At 36.0% G+C, this 15083-nt stretch overlaps 1 protein-coding gene across 1 annotated transcript; it reads right to left on the bottom strand.

Moving 5' to 3' along the window:
- Positions 1-365: 365 nt before the first annotated feature.
- Positions 366-14504, bottom strand: MTFR2 (mitochondrial fission regulator 2). Its single transcript, XM_034418866.3, has 9 exons — positions 14315-14504; positions 12485-12564; positions 11590-11712; positions 10519-10623; positions 8902-9020; positions 7872-8068; positions 6864-7167; positions 4905-5082; positions 366-2592 (listed from the first exon to the last, which is right to left on the bottom strand). Exons 2-9 carry the CDS (start codon positions 12545-12547, stop codon positions 2494-2496), a joined length of 1188 nt encoding a protein of 395 aa, XP_034274757.2. The 5' UTR covers positions 12548-12564; positions 14315-14504; the 3' UTR covers positions 366-2493.
- Positions 14505-15083: the final 579 nt, after the last annotated feature.

Consider the following 15083-nt stretch of genomic DNA (forward strand, 5'->3'; position numbering starts at 1 on the left):
TATTGATAAAAACCATCAAAAGCCAGAATCCTACTAAAAATCCATCCCTATTATTTCTTGTTATGAATCCATTCCTTGTATACGGAATGTTGCAATAGTTGAGCACTTAAGACAAAATTAAATTCTGAGTTTAGATCACAGCAGACATTTTCTGTAGTGTTCTGTTATTAAGATTTGAACCACAATGAATATATGCAAAACTGCAATATGCAACTTGCGTCTTAAAAATCATTATTAGACAGTGAGAAAAAATCAGTGACACAATACATGCAACCATGCAGAAGTCGAACATGTTATGTTTCAACTTATCCAATTGTCAAGCTTTGATGCTACCTCAAAATAAATGACCTTCCAAACTGCCAATCTTTAAGGAAATTTTCTCTTTATTCGAGTACAGCAACCGGATCATGACTCTGCGCGGTCAGTACTGACCTTTGCCCCCCAATCCCTCCCTTTCCGATCCCCAATTCTCTGCTTCTCATTGGCTATCTTCCAAGTCACTCTCCTGATTTCTTTTCCTGTCAGTTCACAGGAATGTTCCCCCCCCCACTTCATCTCCAAGGAGATCCAAACTTCAAAGGGATTTAGCAGGCAAAAGTTCAAGCTTCATCCTCCCTTTTCTATGTCAGCGCTGTTCTTTTTTTCAAAAATAATAATTAGACATTGTCTTTTCCTGAAAGAAACAGCATTCAAGTTTTTCTATAGGTAGAAGAAAATGTTCTGATATATATCATGTTATCATTCTGGAAAATAAGAAAGTAGCTTACTAAGCTGAATAAATTTCTAAATCATACACTTAAATCATATAGTTATTTTCTTCTAGCAAGGGTAACCATTTGGCACAGCCCACTTTTAAAAATAAAAAAGCTACGTACAAGCCACTTTAAATTAAATTAAAGACTGAACTACTAAGGAAGGCACTTAAATATATTAGTTCAGTGCTGATTAAATTGTAGTACATTGTTTAGTAATAACCTGATGTCAATGTTGAAACATCCCAATGCAAATTACAAATAATTGCTAACCTTTCCTTGTACATCTCTGCAAATATCAGTGCAGAACTATTTCCCACCCAAGAGAGAAGCCTGCAACAACATACAACAGCGAAGTATGAGTTACTGCCATAAAGAAGCACCTACATATTTGATAAGGAAACCAATTATCTTCAGTTAGGTTTATTCTTGTTATCAAAGTTATCCAGTTAAAAGGATCACTGCTGAGAACGAAGTTGAAAATAACTATAAAAATGAGAACATACCAGCAGAAATGGTAAACATACATTTACAATAGGCAACATTTAAGTCTTGGGATTCGCAGCCAATGCTGCCTAATGCTTCTGGAACCAGCTCAGACAAAGCTGATTTAACTATTTGTGGAGATGTGTGAACTAATTTTAGATGACTCCCCTATGTTTAGCATCTGGGCATTACAAGACAAGGGGCTAATTATTAATGAGAGTTTATGACCCTGCATGAACTTTGACAAACATACAAGAACTGTGAAACTTGATACATTTAAGCTATGAAGAGGTATAATGGTCTGCACATACATTTAAAAAGCTAATTTAGAGGGTAAATTTACAGAGATACTAAGAAGTCATATTAGTAACTTTTATATCATGAATGTCAAATATCAATATACTTCCCAATGTTTCTTCATAATCTTCCACCCAATTGCAGTTTACAACTTGCCGTATTTTTTGGACTATAAAACGCATCAGACTATAAGATGCACATAGGTTTAGAGAAGGAAAACAAGAAAAAAAATCATTTTTGGCCTCTCCGCATCCCATTTTTTGCCCTCCCTGGCATCCAGAAGCACTCTGCAGGCCAAAAACGGGCCTCCCAAACCCTCCGTGTCCTGTTTTCAGCCTCCCAGCTGCCAGGGAGGGCAAAAACGGGACACGTGGAGGCCTCTGGAGAGTGCAGAGTGCTTTTGGACACCGGGGAGGGCAAAAACGGACGTGCAAAGGGTTTGGGAGGCCAAAAACAGAACCGTATTCACTCTTTAAAACGCACAGACATTTCCACCCATTTTTGGGGGGGGGAGGGGGGGGAGAATGCGTCTTATAGTCCGAAAAATACAGTATATACAAGAGGAAGCAAATGCTGTAAGCATCAGTTAGGGAAACTTAGAAAGACTCCATATATCAAGGAAATAACATTCTTTTTAGGAAGGTGTCATTTTTAAACAATATAGTATTTTTTGTTTAAACTAGGTTAAAATGTAACTTTTCCCTCTATTTATATTTTGTTTCCCTATTACTATCTTTTTACACATTACTCATCTGACTAACACTTTGCAACCAATATCATAAAACTGATATTAAAAAACTGTAGAGATTTATAGCTAATAAAAAATACAATAAAAAGATTCATGTAAACACTCCATTAGCACAATTCAGACCAATTAGTTTTATAAGCCTTTGTACAATGTAATCAAAGAATAGTAGTCGTAATAGTCACAGCTGGTCACACAAGATCAACATCGTGGCTATACATGAAGTTTTGTTTTTGAAGATGATACATTTGTTAGTTTCTCAGTTTTGTTAAGTCTCTGCTTCATGCTTGGTTTCAAAATGTGACAGTCAACCTGTAATCAAAAAACATTTTATTCACAATTGTATTGCTTTTTGATTCAAGGTGACATACAAATTAAAAGATTAGTAAATTAAAATATACTAAAGCTAAAGTAAGAATAAATAACTCATTTTTAAAAGCGGACAATATAATTAAATTCAACGAAAAAACCTATACTACCATTTTCCGCATGTATTGAAATAGAATGGAAGCCAATGGAATTGATGTGTGATTTACGTAATATTGTCAGCAATTGAGTTGTTACCTTAGTTTACCTTATTTACAACTTCGTTGGCAGAACCATGTAGGATCCACAATAGTGGTCTAAATGGGAAATGATTAAGACAAGGATCACAGTAGAAACTTTTTCCTGAGTCTAGGAAGAGTGCTACATGGATACCAGCTAAAAGAGAGCAAAGGTTCACTTAACCGAGCATCAAATCTATACCCTAAAAAGAACAATTCATGCAGAAGTTGTAAAACCAATTTTTCTTGGTTCTTACTTCTCAGAACAAGTAATATCTCTCGCCTATTAGTCTGTTTATCTCAATTCATCACAGATTTCATACACTGATAAGACAGGGCTGGTTATCACAAGCATTGTGATGGTGTCTAACCTTAGAACTTTATATATCTGAAAATCAGGGGCCTTTGAATGCCAAAAAGGACAAAAGAAAGCTCTGAGGAACCACAATCATCAACAAAGAAATGTACTCAATATCTTCCAAAAGTGCTCACACAAACAGGACCAAAATCAATGTGTAATATTGCTCTCAAATCCTGTATTGATCAAATTCCTTCTAATTCCTACTGTCATTTATCCACCAAAGCCAGTCATAAACTGAATTGATGTAACTTATCACAGTTAGTTGTCTACATTAAACAACATGTGATAAAAAGCCTTTTAGAAAGGCATTTCACTATGGTGCTGTAACTCAATCACATGATCGCTATTAGTCAATATTGGGTCTACTCCTGACCTGTTATTTTTCTCCCTCACCTCTTGTAGAGCAGAGATTGGAGAGAAGAGATTACAAGAGAGTAAGCAGGCACACAATGAGGAATATATATTGAAATCCAGGGGCTGATGCTGGCAGCCACTAACATGCTATATAAATAACTCGGTGTGCTTTGTGTGCTTTACTCACTTATAATCTCTTCCTTTCCAATCTCTCCACTCTCCAAGATGTGGAAGGAAAGCAAGTGATTTCTATAGGCAATCTTTCCTGTGTCTGACCCATCCACTAACTCCCAACAGAACAGAAAACTTAGAAAAGACAGGATAAAAGGCACACAATGGGAAATACACCAAGCTGTTCGCACAGCGCCCTTGCAGCTGCCTGCAAAAAGCACATGGCTTTCAATGTGTATTCTCCATTGTGTGCCTGCTTACTCTCTCATAATCCCTTCTTCCGCAATAAATATAAATATGTATAAATATAAATACAAACATTAATTCCCTTCTTGCTAATGGTCTGTGCCAGGGTGAGCATTCCAAAGACCAGGGAAGTGGTTAGGAGCAAATAAAAACTGAAGGTGTGAAACCAATTAGTACTGTCAGCTTTAAGCTGGAAAGCAGTTGAAGTCATGTGATTTTTCACATAGCAACCACTTTGCTGAGCAAAAAAGTTGACGTCCCAATTGTGGTCACTAAATGATGGACTATCTGTATTAAACTTTACAGAGCATATAAAAAGCATCCATCATCAAGCATTACAAAAAAGACTAGAGACAGCGGGAAATCCAAGTTTCCTATTCAGAGCACTGTGAGAAAGTACAATAATTCTAGACTCTGAACTACCATTCCAAATGGTAGAGCTGTGAACAGCTCCCCTATATTCCATGTTTCATGGAATACAATAATACAACTACAGCTGTGGTCATTAAGTTCTATCCCTGGATTATCTATATAATATTCATCTCAATTTTTCATTCCCAGAATATTTTTGTCTCTATAGTATATGATTATGAATCTTAATTATTGCTTAACGCATTGTAAGCCGCCCTGAGTCTTCGGAGAAGGGCGGCATATAAATCAAATGAAAAAAAAAATTCAAATGAAAAAAGAACTAAGAAAAGAACTATATATATAAATTTATATTTCACTGATAAAGAAATAAAGAAAGACTAGTATAGATCTATTTCAAGCTATTTAGCTCTCATCAGCTAGCCATACCCTTACTTGAATTCGAACTTGGGCTGCCTGCATGTGAGGCAGTTGTATTAACCTCTGAACCACAAGTTCTCCTCCCTTCATCAGCTTGAGCCAGGGGAGAGATTAAGTGTTTTTCTATTGAGACAACCAGTCTACACACACACACATACCATTGGAGTATCTGGACTAGAAAATGGTGAAGCACCATAAGAACTGTTCTCTTTGTCAAATGAATCATCGCTTTGTGATGCAAATTTCTCTTTAAGAGCTTCTGCTATTAAAGCTGCTGGGTCCCACTGAGATGGCTTTATTTTATTTCTTTTGGGTAGAGGTGTCCCTCCAGGAGATCTGGAGAAAGAAAAGCAGAACATTTGCAATTTCTAATGCAAGACATTGCTGTTGAAAAATTAAAACGTGTGTTATATTTTCTAATCCGCTTTTGTTCTAATGTATTCAGCATCCTCCTTTCTAAAGGACCTTTGATTGCCCTATGAACTGTAGCAATATTTTGTTTTTATTTTATTTTCCAGGCAGCTATAGAGCAGTCAGTCCTCTGATGTTTAAACTGTGCTCTGCTACTTTTTACTCTTACAGGTACTCCTCATTTTACAACCCACAGCTGACCCTGGAATTTTTATCGTAAGTCATTGCAGTCGTGAGTTACCATGTGACTGGAGTCGATTTTACACTGGTTATAAAGTGAATCGCTTGTTTGTTAAATGAATTGTGTGGCTGAATGTCCAAATCTAATTCATCCAATAGGGTTTTATGCTAGAAAATGGCAAAAAAGTCACAAAAAATGAGTGTGTGATTGCAAGAAACTGCTACCAGTCATAAATATACAGTAGCCAAAATTGTGGAAACCTTTTCGGAAAAGTGTATTTTTGAGGTTTGATGGCTAATAACACCATTTTTGGGGGGAGTTTCAAGATAATCATATTCCATTGCTGGAATGGCCTGGGAATAGCCCAGACCTTAACCCAACTGAAAATCTATGGAGCTGACTAAAGAAACTTGTTATTCAGAAGCGACCCAGCAATAAAACCCAGTTAATAGAAACAATCATTCAATCTTGGTTTCACATTATAACAGCTGCAGAACTAAAAGATTTGGTTCACTCCATAGGAAGGTGTTGTAAGGCCGTAATTCATGCTAAAGGTTATCCAACTAAGTATTAACTGACGTGATAATTTTTCTATAGCTCATTTTTTCTATGGTGATAATTTTTCTATAGCTCATTTTTTCTATGTGTTTCACTTTTCTTCTTTATACTGTAACTGCTATTCTAATAGCAAATCCTTCATAAAAGTTATTGCATTACATTCTTGATTAAATTACCTTTCCATTGATATATAATTTTATGGCACTACTCCCCAAAAAAGTGGTGTTATTAGCTAGTTTTAGAAAATACACTTTTCCCAAAATTGTTTCCACAATTTTGGCGGCTACTTTAAGCTGGTTGACAAGTGCTCAATCACAAGGCCTTAAGGGTGGTGTAGCAGTTGTAACTTCAAGGCCAGATTTTAAGTAGCTTTTTTTCCAAATTTGTAGTAACTTCAAACAACCATTAAGCAACCGGTCATAATTCGAGGACTCTCCATACAGTTTGAAAGCAAGAACTAATCTCCTAGCTCTTCCAAGTAAACCTATTCCAGAAAGGAATATTCGTTGCAAGACTGGAATTTATTTATTACTTTTATAAACTACTAAATCCCTAAGGACTCTTGTCAATGTACAAGGACAATAGACAAGAACAAATTACAATAATCAAAGGCATAAAAATGAAAGGCCCACAAACTAATAAAAACAAAATCAAATTAACCCAACCAAGCTGTAATGAAACCAAGGCAAAATTGTGGCCTAAACAACATGGGGAAGCAGTCAGGGTGAGAATCAATTGCCATTCCTAAGGATCAGGACAGCCAATGAAAGGCAGTGACAGAGTCTCAGGCTCCTTTATTCCTTTAAAGTGACACACACTTTTTTTCCTTGGTTAGACTGAAATATCTGGGCTGGTTCTCATGGGAGAGTGCAGATAAGTAAAAGTTGAGCCATGTACAGTTTTGTAAGTTTGTCGTAGCACTTTTAAAAAAAGAAAAAAAAAAGAATTCCCATTTTGTTCAACTTACTTCTCAACAGCTCTGAGTTTAACATTATTTATATCCTTGAGAACATCCATCATATCAGGAATAGCTTTGACTTGCTGAAGTTCAGCCTTATCTTTAATCCTTTCAGTCTTTATAGCCCGACGTTGCTTAATAAGCTGAACTGCCGAATTATGGGAATCAAAATCAGATTTTAACCCAAACGAAGGTGGCAGTGCTGGAGGTGGAGGTATGATTACATTACAAAGAGAAGTAGGAGCTGGTGTAGAAAACATTCCTGGCTGCAGGAAACAATTAGGAGTGTTTGACGAAATCCCAATATCTGAAGCTATTAAACAATTAGAAAAAAGAGCTAATATTAAAATAGGCATCTGCAGTGTTGATGGATAAATGTAAATAGCAGATAATGACTGCTTATTTTAGAACAGTGCTACATTTGAAAACCAGAAAGCATGGATAATCAGAAAGGAGCTAATGAAATCAAAAGAAAGGAAAGCAAGACCACATCAGAGTGGTCTTGATACTAATTAACAAGGATCATTAGATAATTTTGATCCCATCTCTCACCCTGGGCTACATTTCTTTAACATTCTTATTAATAATAAAACACAAAATTTGAGAACTCATTTTTTTCCTCTGAAAAGAAATTTCCATGCCATCTGTTTAAAAACACTTCCTCAGTTTCAAAAGAAATATGTCAAGTGGCACATTGCGATCTTAGAAACTAATTCAAATCTCTTAAAAATAAGTAGAAATAAATGTGCAATTCTTTAGATTCAAACTCAAACTCCCACCATCCCCCCATGCCAGTAAATTAATTAGATGTTTATGTTTAGAAAGAATCTGGGCTCATCTTTCCTTACTGTTGCTGGTAAAACGAGTAAATCTTAAGTGCAAACATAACCCGAAGCAATTATAAGCAAGACAATTTTCTATATAAAAGTTGTCGTCAGATGGCAATATGATTTAGTATCATTAGGAACAAGAGAAACACAGAAACACATTCATTCGGATCCACATAGACAGACTTACGGGATTGATCATTTACTGCCCTGTCTGCTGCCAAAATTGCAGCAATCTGTTTACGAAGATGTGCTAATTCATTTTCAAGAACATGAATTTTTTGGAATGCATCTTCACCCGCAACAGTTGTTTTTTCACTTTTTTCTTTTGAAGAAATTGGCAAAGGAAGTACAGATGGAGTGGCAACCCCTCTCCATTCCTCAAATCTAGAAAATATCAGGATACCACTGTGTAAGCATTCAAAAAGCCAAGACATTTGGAATAAAGCGAACTCGCGCATGCCTAACATTTAAACTGAAATGTCTACAATACAATCATATATTCACAGAAGTAGCACTAAATTCAGAAGAGTTTATCCTAAATAATTGGCTATAAATAGCACTCCGAAAAGAATAGCAAATGTACTTTTTATAGCATCAGTGCTTCTGTAGTTTGCATTGCACTGATTTTTCAAACTCCATAAACTGATGACAGTATGCGTAAAACAATTCCATTTCAAAAATACAGATACTTAATCAACAGTAAGAGTTAATTATGATTGGCTATCTTATTTATTTAAATCTTCCCAATTCCCTATAGCACTGTAATTTTACAGGGTTAAGCCCTATGTTACTATTTTTATTTTCTTAATTATGGCATATCGCTAGTCACTGACTGAATAAAGATAGTGATTAACTGATAGATATGCCACTGATAGAAGATGCACCTGGAGAATCAGTGAAGGGGAGTCTTGGCAGCACACAGCTCTCCGGGGGGGCAGTGGGGGGTGGGAGGCAGTAAATTCCATCAGAGAGAAACCCGGATTAGGAGAATGTGTAATCCCAAAATGAATGGGGAAAGGGGAGAAGAGGTTCAGGGAAGCCACATTCTGGAATCCCTCAGGATAACTCTATCAGGATAGAGGATTATAGTTGTAGTTTGGCAAGATTCTGCCCATTAGGTATAAGCAAAAACAGGATTGGAATAAATTGGATTTTACTGGGTTATCTTTGGGCTTTCACCTGACAATGCTTGAAAAAGTCTAGTTGGTTTTACTTGCCTGAATTTAGTGCATGGATTTCTGTCTTCATCTACTATCCACAAGGCATCGGCAAGAGACGGTTGAACAGAATTAACGATGCTGTATTGTTCCTCTAAAGACTTCAGATTTTGGACCAGCTAAAGCATCACAAACACACTTTTATATAAACAATTGTTTTTTTATTTTATTTATTTATTTATTTATTCAAATTTCTATACCGCCCTTCTCCTTTCGGACTCAGGGCGGTGAACAGCCAGATAAGAAACATCTATACAAACATCACGGTTAAAAAATAAAGTTAAAATAATTTATAAATTTGGCCCATAATTTAAAACTTGTCAATTTAAAATAAATATTAAAAATTTAAAACTAACCCTAAAATCAGGACAGACCGGCTAACTGAAAAAAAATAAGTTTTTAGGGCCCGACGAAAAATCCGGAGGTCGGAGATCACTCGTATCTCTGGGGGTAGATTGTTCCATAGGGTAGGTGCCACCACAGAGAAGGCTCTCCTCCTGGGGGTCGTCAGCCGGCATTGTCTGGCCGACGGCACCCTGAGGAGGCCCTCTCTGTGGGAGCGAACCGGCCGGTGGGAGGCTATTGGTTGTAAATCATGACATCACATGACAACACATTTTAGTGATAGAAATTCTGGCCGTTATTTGTGATCTCCTGCCAGCTTTCCCACTGAACTTACAGTACTTGTAGGAACCTGGTAGATAAGGTTGCAAATGGGGATCATATGACCACATGACACTGCAACATCATAATGGCAAGCTGGGTGCTGAATGTCTGGGTTGCAATCATATGATTTTAGAGATACTACAACCATTGTAAGTACAAAAATGCATTCAAACGGTCACTGAATGAGTGGTCATTAAGCAAGAACCACCTGTTCTTTGTTATTTCTACCCCTCCTCATGTCCCCTGCAAGTACTTCTGATAAGAGTAAACAAAAGAATTAAGATATACTGCTTATTAGTATTATTTAATAGTAATAATACCAATCCTCCAAAAATTTTAACTCTTCCAAAATTCTACTCATCTATTTTTAGGAAAGGAGCTACCTAAAGTAAGATTTCCTGTATAATTTATAAAGATATTTAGGATACAATGATTAAAAGCCTTATTAATCTCCCTCAGAATGAAAACTAAGATGACAAGGTAATATGTTTTCCGATTCATTTTTAATGACAGTTGCAACATTTTTCAGCTGAAGTACAATAGTAGCAGCACACAACAAAATATATATTAGGTATTACAAATTTTAACAAATTGCATTCAAACATTATTCAAGGTAGCAAGAGGCTAATTTAATGTTAATAATGTTAATAATTCATTCATCGTCTGAAATTCAGTTTTTGTAAACTGCAATTATCTATTTTGATATTTCAATTATATATTCATAAGAAATCTAGGTGACTATGACATATAAATTTAAATCTCTTTTACTTATTATTTTACAGTGGCCACTCTTATTTAAAATGCATTTCTATTAATTCATGTGCATCTTTTTCCCAAATGACAAATTTATGCTATATGTTTTCTCTATTACTAAATGCTATATATAGCAATATTGAAAAATATATAAATTATCAAATTATTAATTTTACCCTTAGCAAATAACTCATATACCTGAAAGTGAGGTCTTGAAAAAGGAATTAATTTAAGACATGCTCCCAATCTACGAACAAAACTTCGGGTAGGTCCGTAGCTTTTTCCTTCTGAAATCCAGGATATCTAAGGGTTGAGAAGCTTGTTGAAGTTAAATGGAAACATTTTTAAATGAAAAAAAAAATCAAACAAAAGTTAATTGACTATTTTAATGATATATCAACTAAATCTCGGTATATCTGAAACTGTAAGGAAAATGTGACTTATAATTATTTAAAATGTAGTACAGGTAGTTTTCAACTTACGACCACAATTGTGTCCAAAATTTATGTTGCTAAGTGAGACACTGTTGTTAAGTGAGTTTTGCCCCCATTTTACGATCTTTCTTGCCACAGTTGTTAAATGAATCATTGTAGTTTTTAAGTTAGTAACACAGTTAAGTGAATCTGACTTTCCCATTGACTTTGCTTGTCAGAAGATCACAAAAGGTGATCGTAAAACCTCGGGATACTGCAACCGTCATAAATATGAGTCAATTGACAAGCATCTGAATTTTGATCACATGACCAAAATGGTTGGGGATGCTGCAATGGTCGTAAGTAAATGGTCGTTAAAAAGCATCATTGTAACTTCGAACGGTCACTATAAGTCAAGGACTACCTGTATTTTCTGAATTATTAATTTTTTAAAAAAACGTCACTTTATAAAAGCTAGATTCAAGTTCTGCTTGCAAAAGATTCTGTGAAAGATACCAGAAAGCCCTGTGAATGGAAAGGGGTGGTAATTTATAGCCTGTGCCATCTTCCATAGTATCCTATAGGAACTTCCAGTTTTATAGAGGTACAGATTGTGAGTACAGATTAAACTATCTTCCCCCACCACCACCACCTCTCTAACAGGGTAGAATTCTGTTACTGGAGATGCTAGGTAAATGTCAGTATGTTTTTGTTCCCTATTAATAGCAATGACCAATGAAGAAAGCAATCTATCTAAGGCTGAAAAGGTAATATGTAATGGAATGGATGCAATCAATATACAAATATCTATATAACCTCTAGGAATAAAAGGGGGGGAAAGCATTGAGGACCTCACCAAACAATTCCTGGAAATGATACATAATTCTTGGAAGTATGTTCTTGAAAAGGTATTTGAAGAAAGACGAGATCCAGTCATACGAACAAAGCCATTTAGATACAATTTACACCTTTGCAAGGCCTGAATTGGGAGAAAAATAATAACAAAATAAGTGACTTCGTTCCAAATGGAAACTTCTGTTGGTACAATTTTTGTAACTTTAGAGCTACCATAAGTCGGCTGCAAAAAACACTTCAACAGGTATGTTATTTAAAATGAAGAGATATAAAAATTATAATGTAAAATTATCTATAGTAAAACATAGCAGGCAGCTGCTTCGAAATAATGTAAATATGTGTCTACCAAGGTTGTAATTTCTTACCACTTCTCGTTTTCATTTGCAGCATGATTAAAGTAAATTTAGCTTCAGAAATATGTGACACTCGGTTCATGGCTATTAACAGCCAATCAATTTGAAAGATACACCCCCAATCCTATTCCATCACAATTGGGACCTTCTATCACTAAGTCAGGTGGTTGTTAAGTCATGCCCAATTTTACCTTTTTTTGTTGCGGTCATTAAATGAATCTGGCTTCCCACATTGACTTTGTCTTTCAGAAGCTAAAGAAAGTTGCAAATGGAGATCACATCAACTTGGGACACTGCAACCATAGTAAATACATGCCAAGAGCATGAATTTTGTTCATGTAACCATGGAGACACTGGTATGATTATGTGCAAGGAGTTTGTAAGTCACTTTTCAGCACCGTTAAAACTTAAAACAATTTGTAAAGAAATAGGCTGAAATTCTCAGAAGACAAGAGAAAGTGGTATGGAACTGTATATTGTAGGCCCTTTAAAATAAAAAAATCATGCAAACACATATTTGTTATTCAGATATATCTCTCTTACCAGTTCTGGGACCACACCATAATACTCCAGCAATTGCCGTAAGAGATTCAATAGCAGAGACATTTAAAGAATAGTGTAATCTATTAAGACAGACACAAAGTAAAATTGATGAACATGCCAGAAGAGTTCAGTAACAATTTACTTTAGCTGCAAGGAAAAATATGTATTTTAGATTAACCTTTACAACATATTTAGTTTCAGTTTAGTGCCAGTAAACAATTTATAAACATAATGCAAAGCAGCTTGTGATATTCTATTGTGAACAACAGAATGTAATGCTAGGAAAATGAGACTGATTTAAAGTTACAAGAAATGTTTGCCTATATACTGTATGCATTTTCCCATATAGTCTAATATTCATACATACATAAATCATATTTCTTAAACTTTCCCAAAATGTTTGTGACAGAATCATGAGATACCGACTTAGGGGAAAAAAATTGCAGTGGAAAAATTGAGTGGGAATCAATGGGAAACTATTCCAGAAATCACAAGAACCTTTGTTTGTTGAATTTTCCAGTGCAATATATACATTTATTGGTCAGGCCAAAGCTTGACTATGGATTAAATGAAAATGTGGAATTTCTCACACAGGGGGAAATTGCAAAACCTTCCATGTCATTCCTCCTGTGCTGGAATGAAACTTATGAATTATATTTGGATTACTCAATATGTCCATCTCTGGATGCAAGATGGCTAGTTTGGAATGATGCTTTGATCCAGTCTCTTAGATTCACTTTCTCAATATTATAAATAGTAACATCTTTAGGTGTTCTTGCATGTGTACAAGCTATGATCTTGTACAAGTTCAGTGGAGATCCATTTACCAAAATACCAGATATCAACATACCATTAAAATAATTTATAAATTATTTACATGGATGACACTTTACCGTATTAATTTTTAATTCTAATCACATTGTTTGTTTGTTTTTGTATTTTATGCACATAACAATATATCAGAATTTTACTTCTGAGTTTGACAAAATAAAAATTCAGACTCACAAAATAGTAGAAAAGAGATATAGTATACTAATTCTTTGCTGGTATCTGGAAGTCATTCAGATTTTTACATCCCAGATCTGATAGCACCAAACATATCTGAATTAGAAGTTTCCCATTTGATCCTTTCATAAACATAAATATCATTTTTGTTCTCCGCATAACATTTACTGTTTTTCTTAAACTGACATGAAAAATATCAAATACAAAAATAAAAAAACCTATAGTGTTTATATAATTATTTAACTACATTTAAAATTTATACAAAAATGTTTTACAATAAATATTTTCATATTCTACCAAAACAACACTATCTTACAAAGTCACGCAGCAATCAAATTTTTAAAAGACTTAAACGTGACTCCAACGGGAATTTTAAATTCTAGGTCTGCACTGGAAATGGATGGATGGATGGATGGATGGATGGATGGATGGATGGATGGAAGGAAGGAAGGAAGGAAGGAAGGAAGGAAGGAAGGAAGGAAGGATAGATGATAGATAGATAGATGATATAGATAGATAGATAGATAGATAGATAGATAGATAGATAGATAGATAGATAGATAGATAGATAGTGTATTCTGAAAGGAGACAATCAACATGATTATAGATTAGTTTTGCATTATGCCAGTCGCAGTAATACAGCCACTCCCAAAACATTTTGAGCCGGGATTTAAGAACCGTTCTTCAGTAAGGCTAACTTGTTACTGGATTTGACCAGTGGGATTATCTTTATACTAAAATTCACTTTAGCCACAGGCGGATAAAAACAAACAGAAGCTGAGCGAGGGTGCAAGCTGGCCAAGACGCAAGTCATCCGGGACCCACCGTGGACGTGGGCTTCAGAGCTGCCAGCCCGTCGAAGAACCGCGGGATCCTGACGAACCCCACCAGGAGTGGCGCCAACCTTCCCGCTGGAACCTACAGGAAAGAGGCGAGAGAAGGTGGCGGGCGCGAGCTTCTCCTGCGCGACAATCAAAAGTTGGCACCCTTTTTCTTGATTGGCGGGATTGGAAACGCGATTGATTCGCTGTAGCCAATCAAGCGGGAGCGAGGAAGCATCTGACGCTCCAACCAATCACAGAGCTTGCTTTTTGTTCATAGATCTATGCGCGAGGGAGGAAAAATAAAAATAGATACCTTGGGAGAAATAAGTGCTTTATTAAGCAGGCTCACGGCATTTCCGTAATTTACCATGCAGAAGCGAAACCTTATTTTTTTTCCAAACTGGGGAGAAGGTCGGTTGCTGAATATCTAAGGACGTGCCATATCTATTGCTCGGCCTTGCAGAAGGCGTTGACTTTTTGTCGGCCACTTGATCCGCCGCATGTCGCTCGCGTTCTGCTGCACCCATTAAACCGCATCGCTCCCTTCCCCCCCCCATTGCTCAGTCAACCTTCTGTGAACATCAAGCATTTTCTTGCTTTCCTACTTCCGGCTTCCGATGTCCACGAGATCGTGACCGAGGCCTATGTTGAACTGAATTCACTGATGACCGGAAAGAAAAATCGGCTTTGCTCTATGAGCTCTATGGCTTCTGCTGCTAATGGTTTATTGTCCATTTATTTGATCTTGACTGCAAGAATATACCAAGTTT

The sequence above is a fragment of the Pantherophis guttatus genome, chromosome 1 (genome assembly GCF_059756535.1).
Source record: "Pantherophis guttatus breed Tessera chromosome 1, ASM5975653v1, whole genome shotgun sequence".
In the NCBI taxonomy this organism is placed as follows: Eukaryota; Metazoa; Chordata; class Lepidosauria; order Squamata; family Colubridae; genus Pantherophis; species Pantherophis guttatus.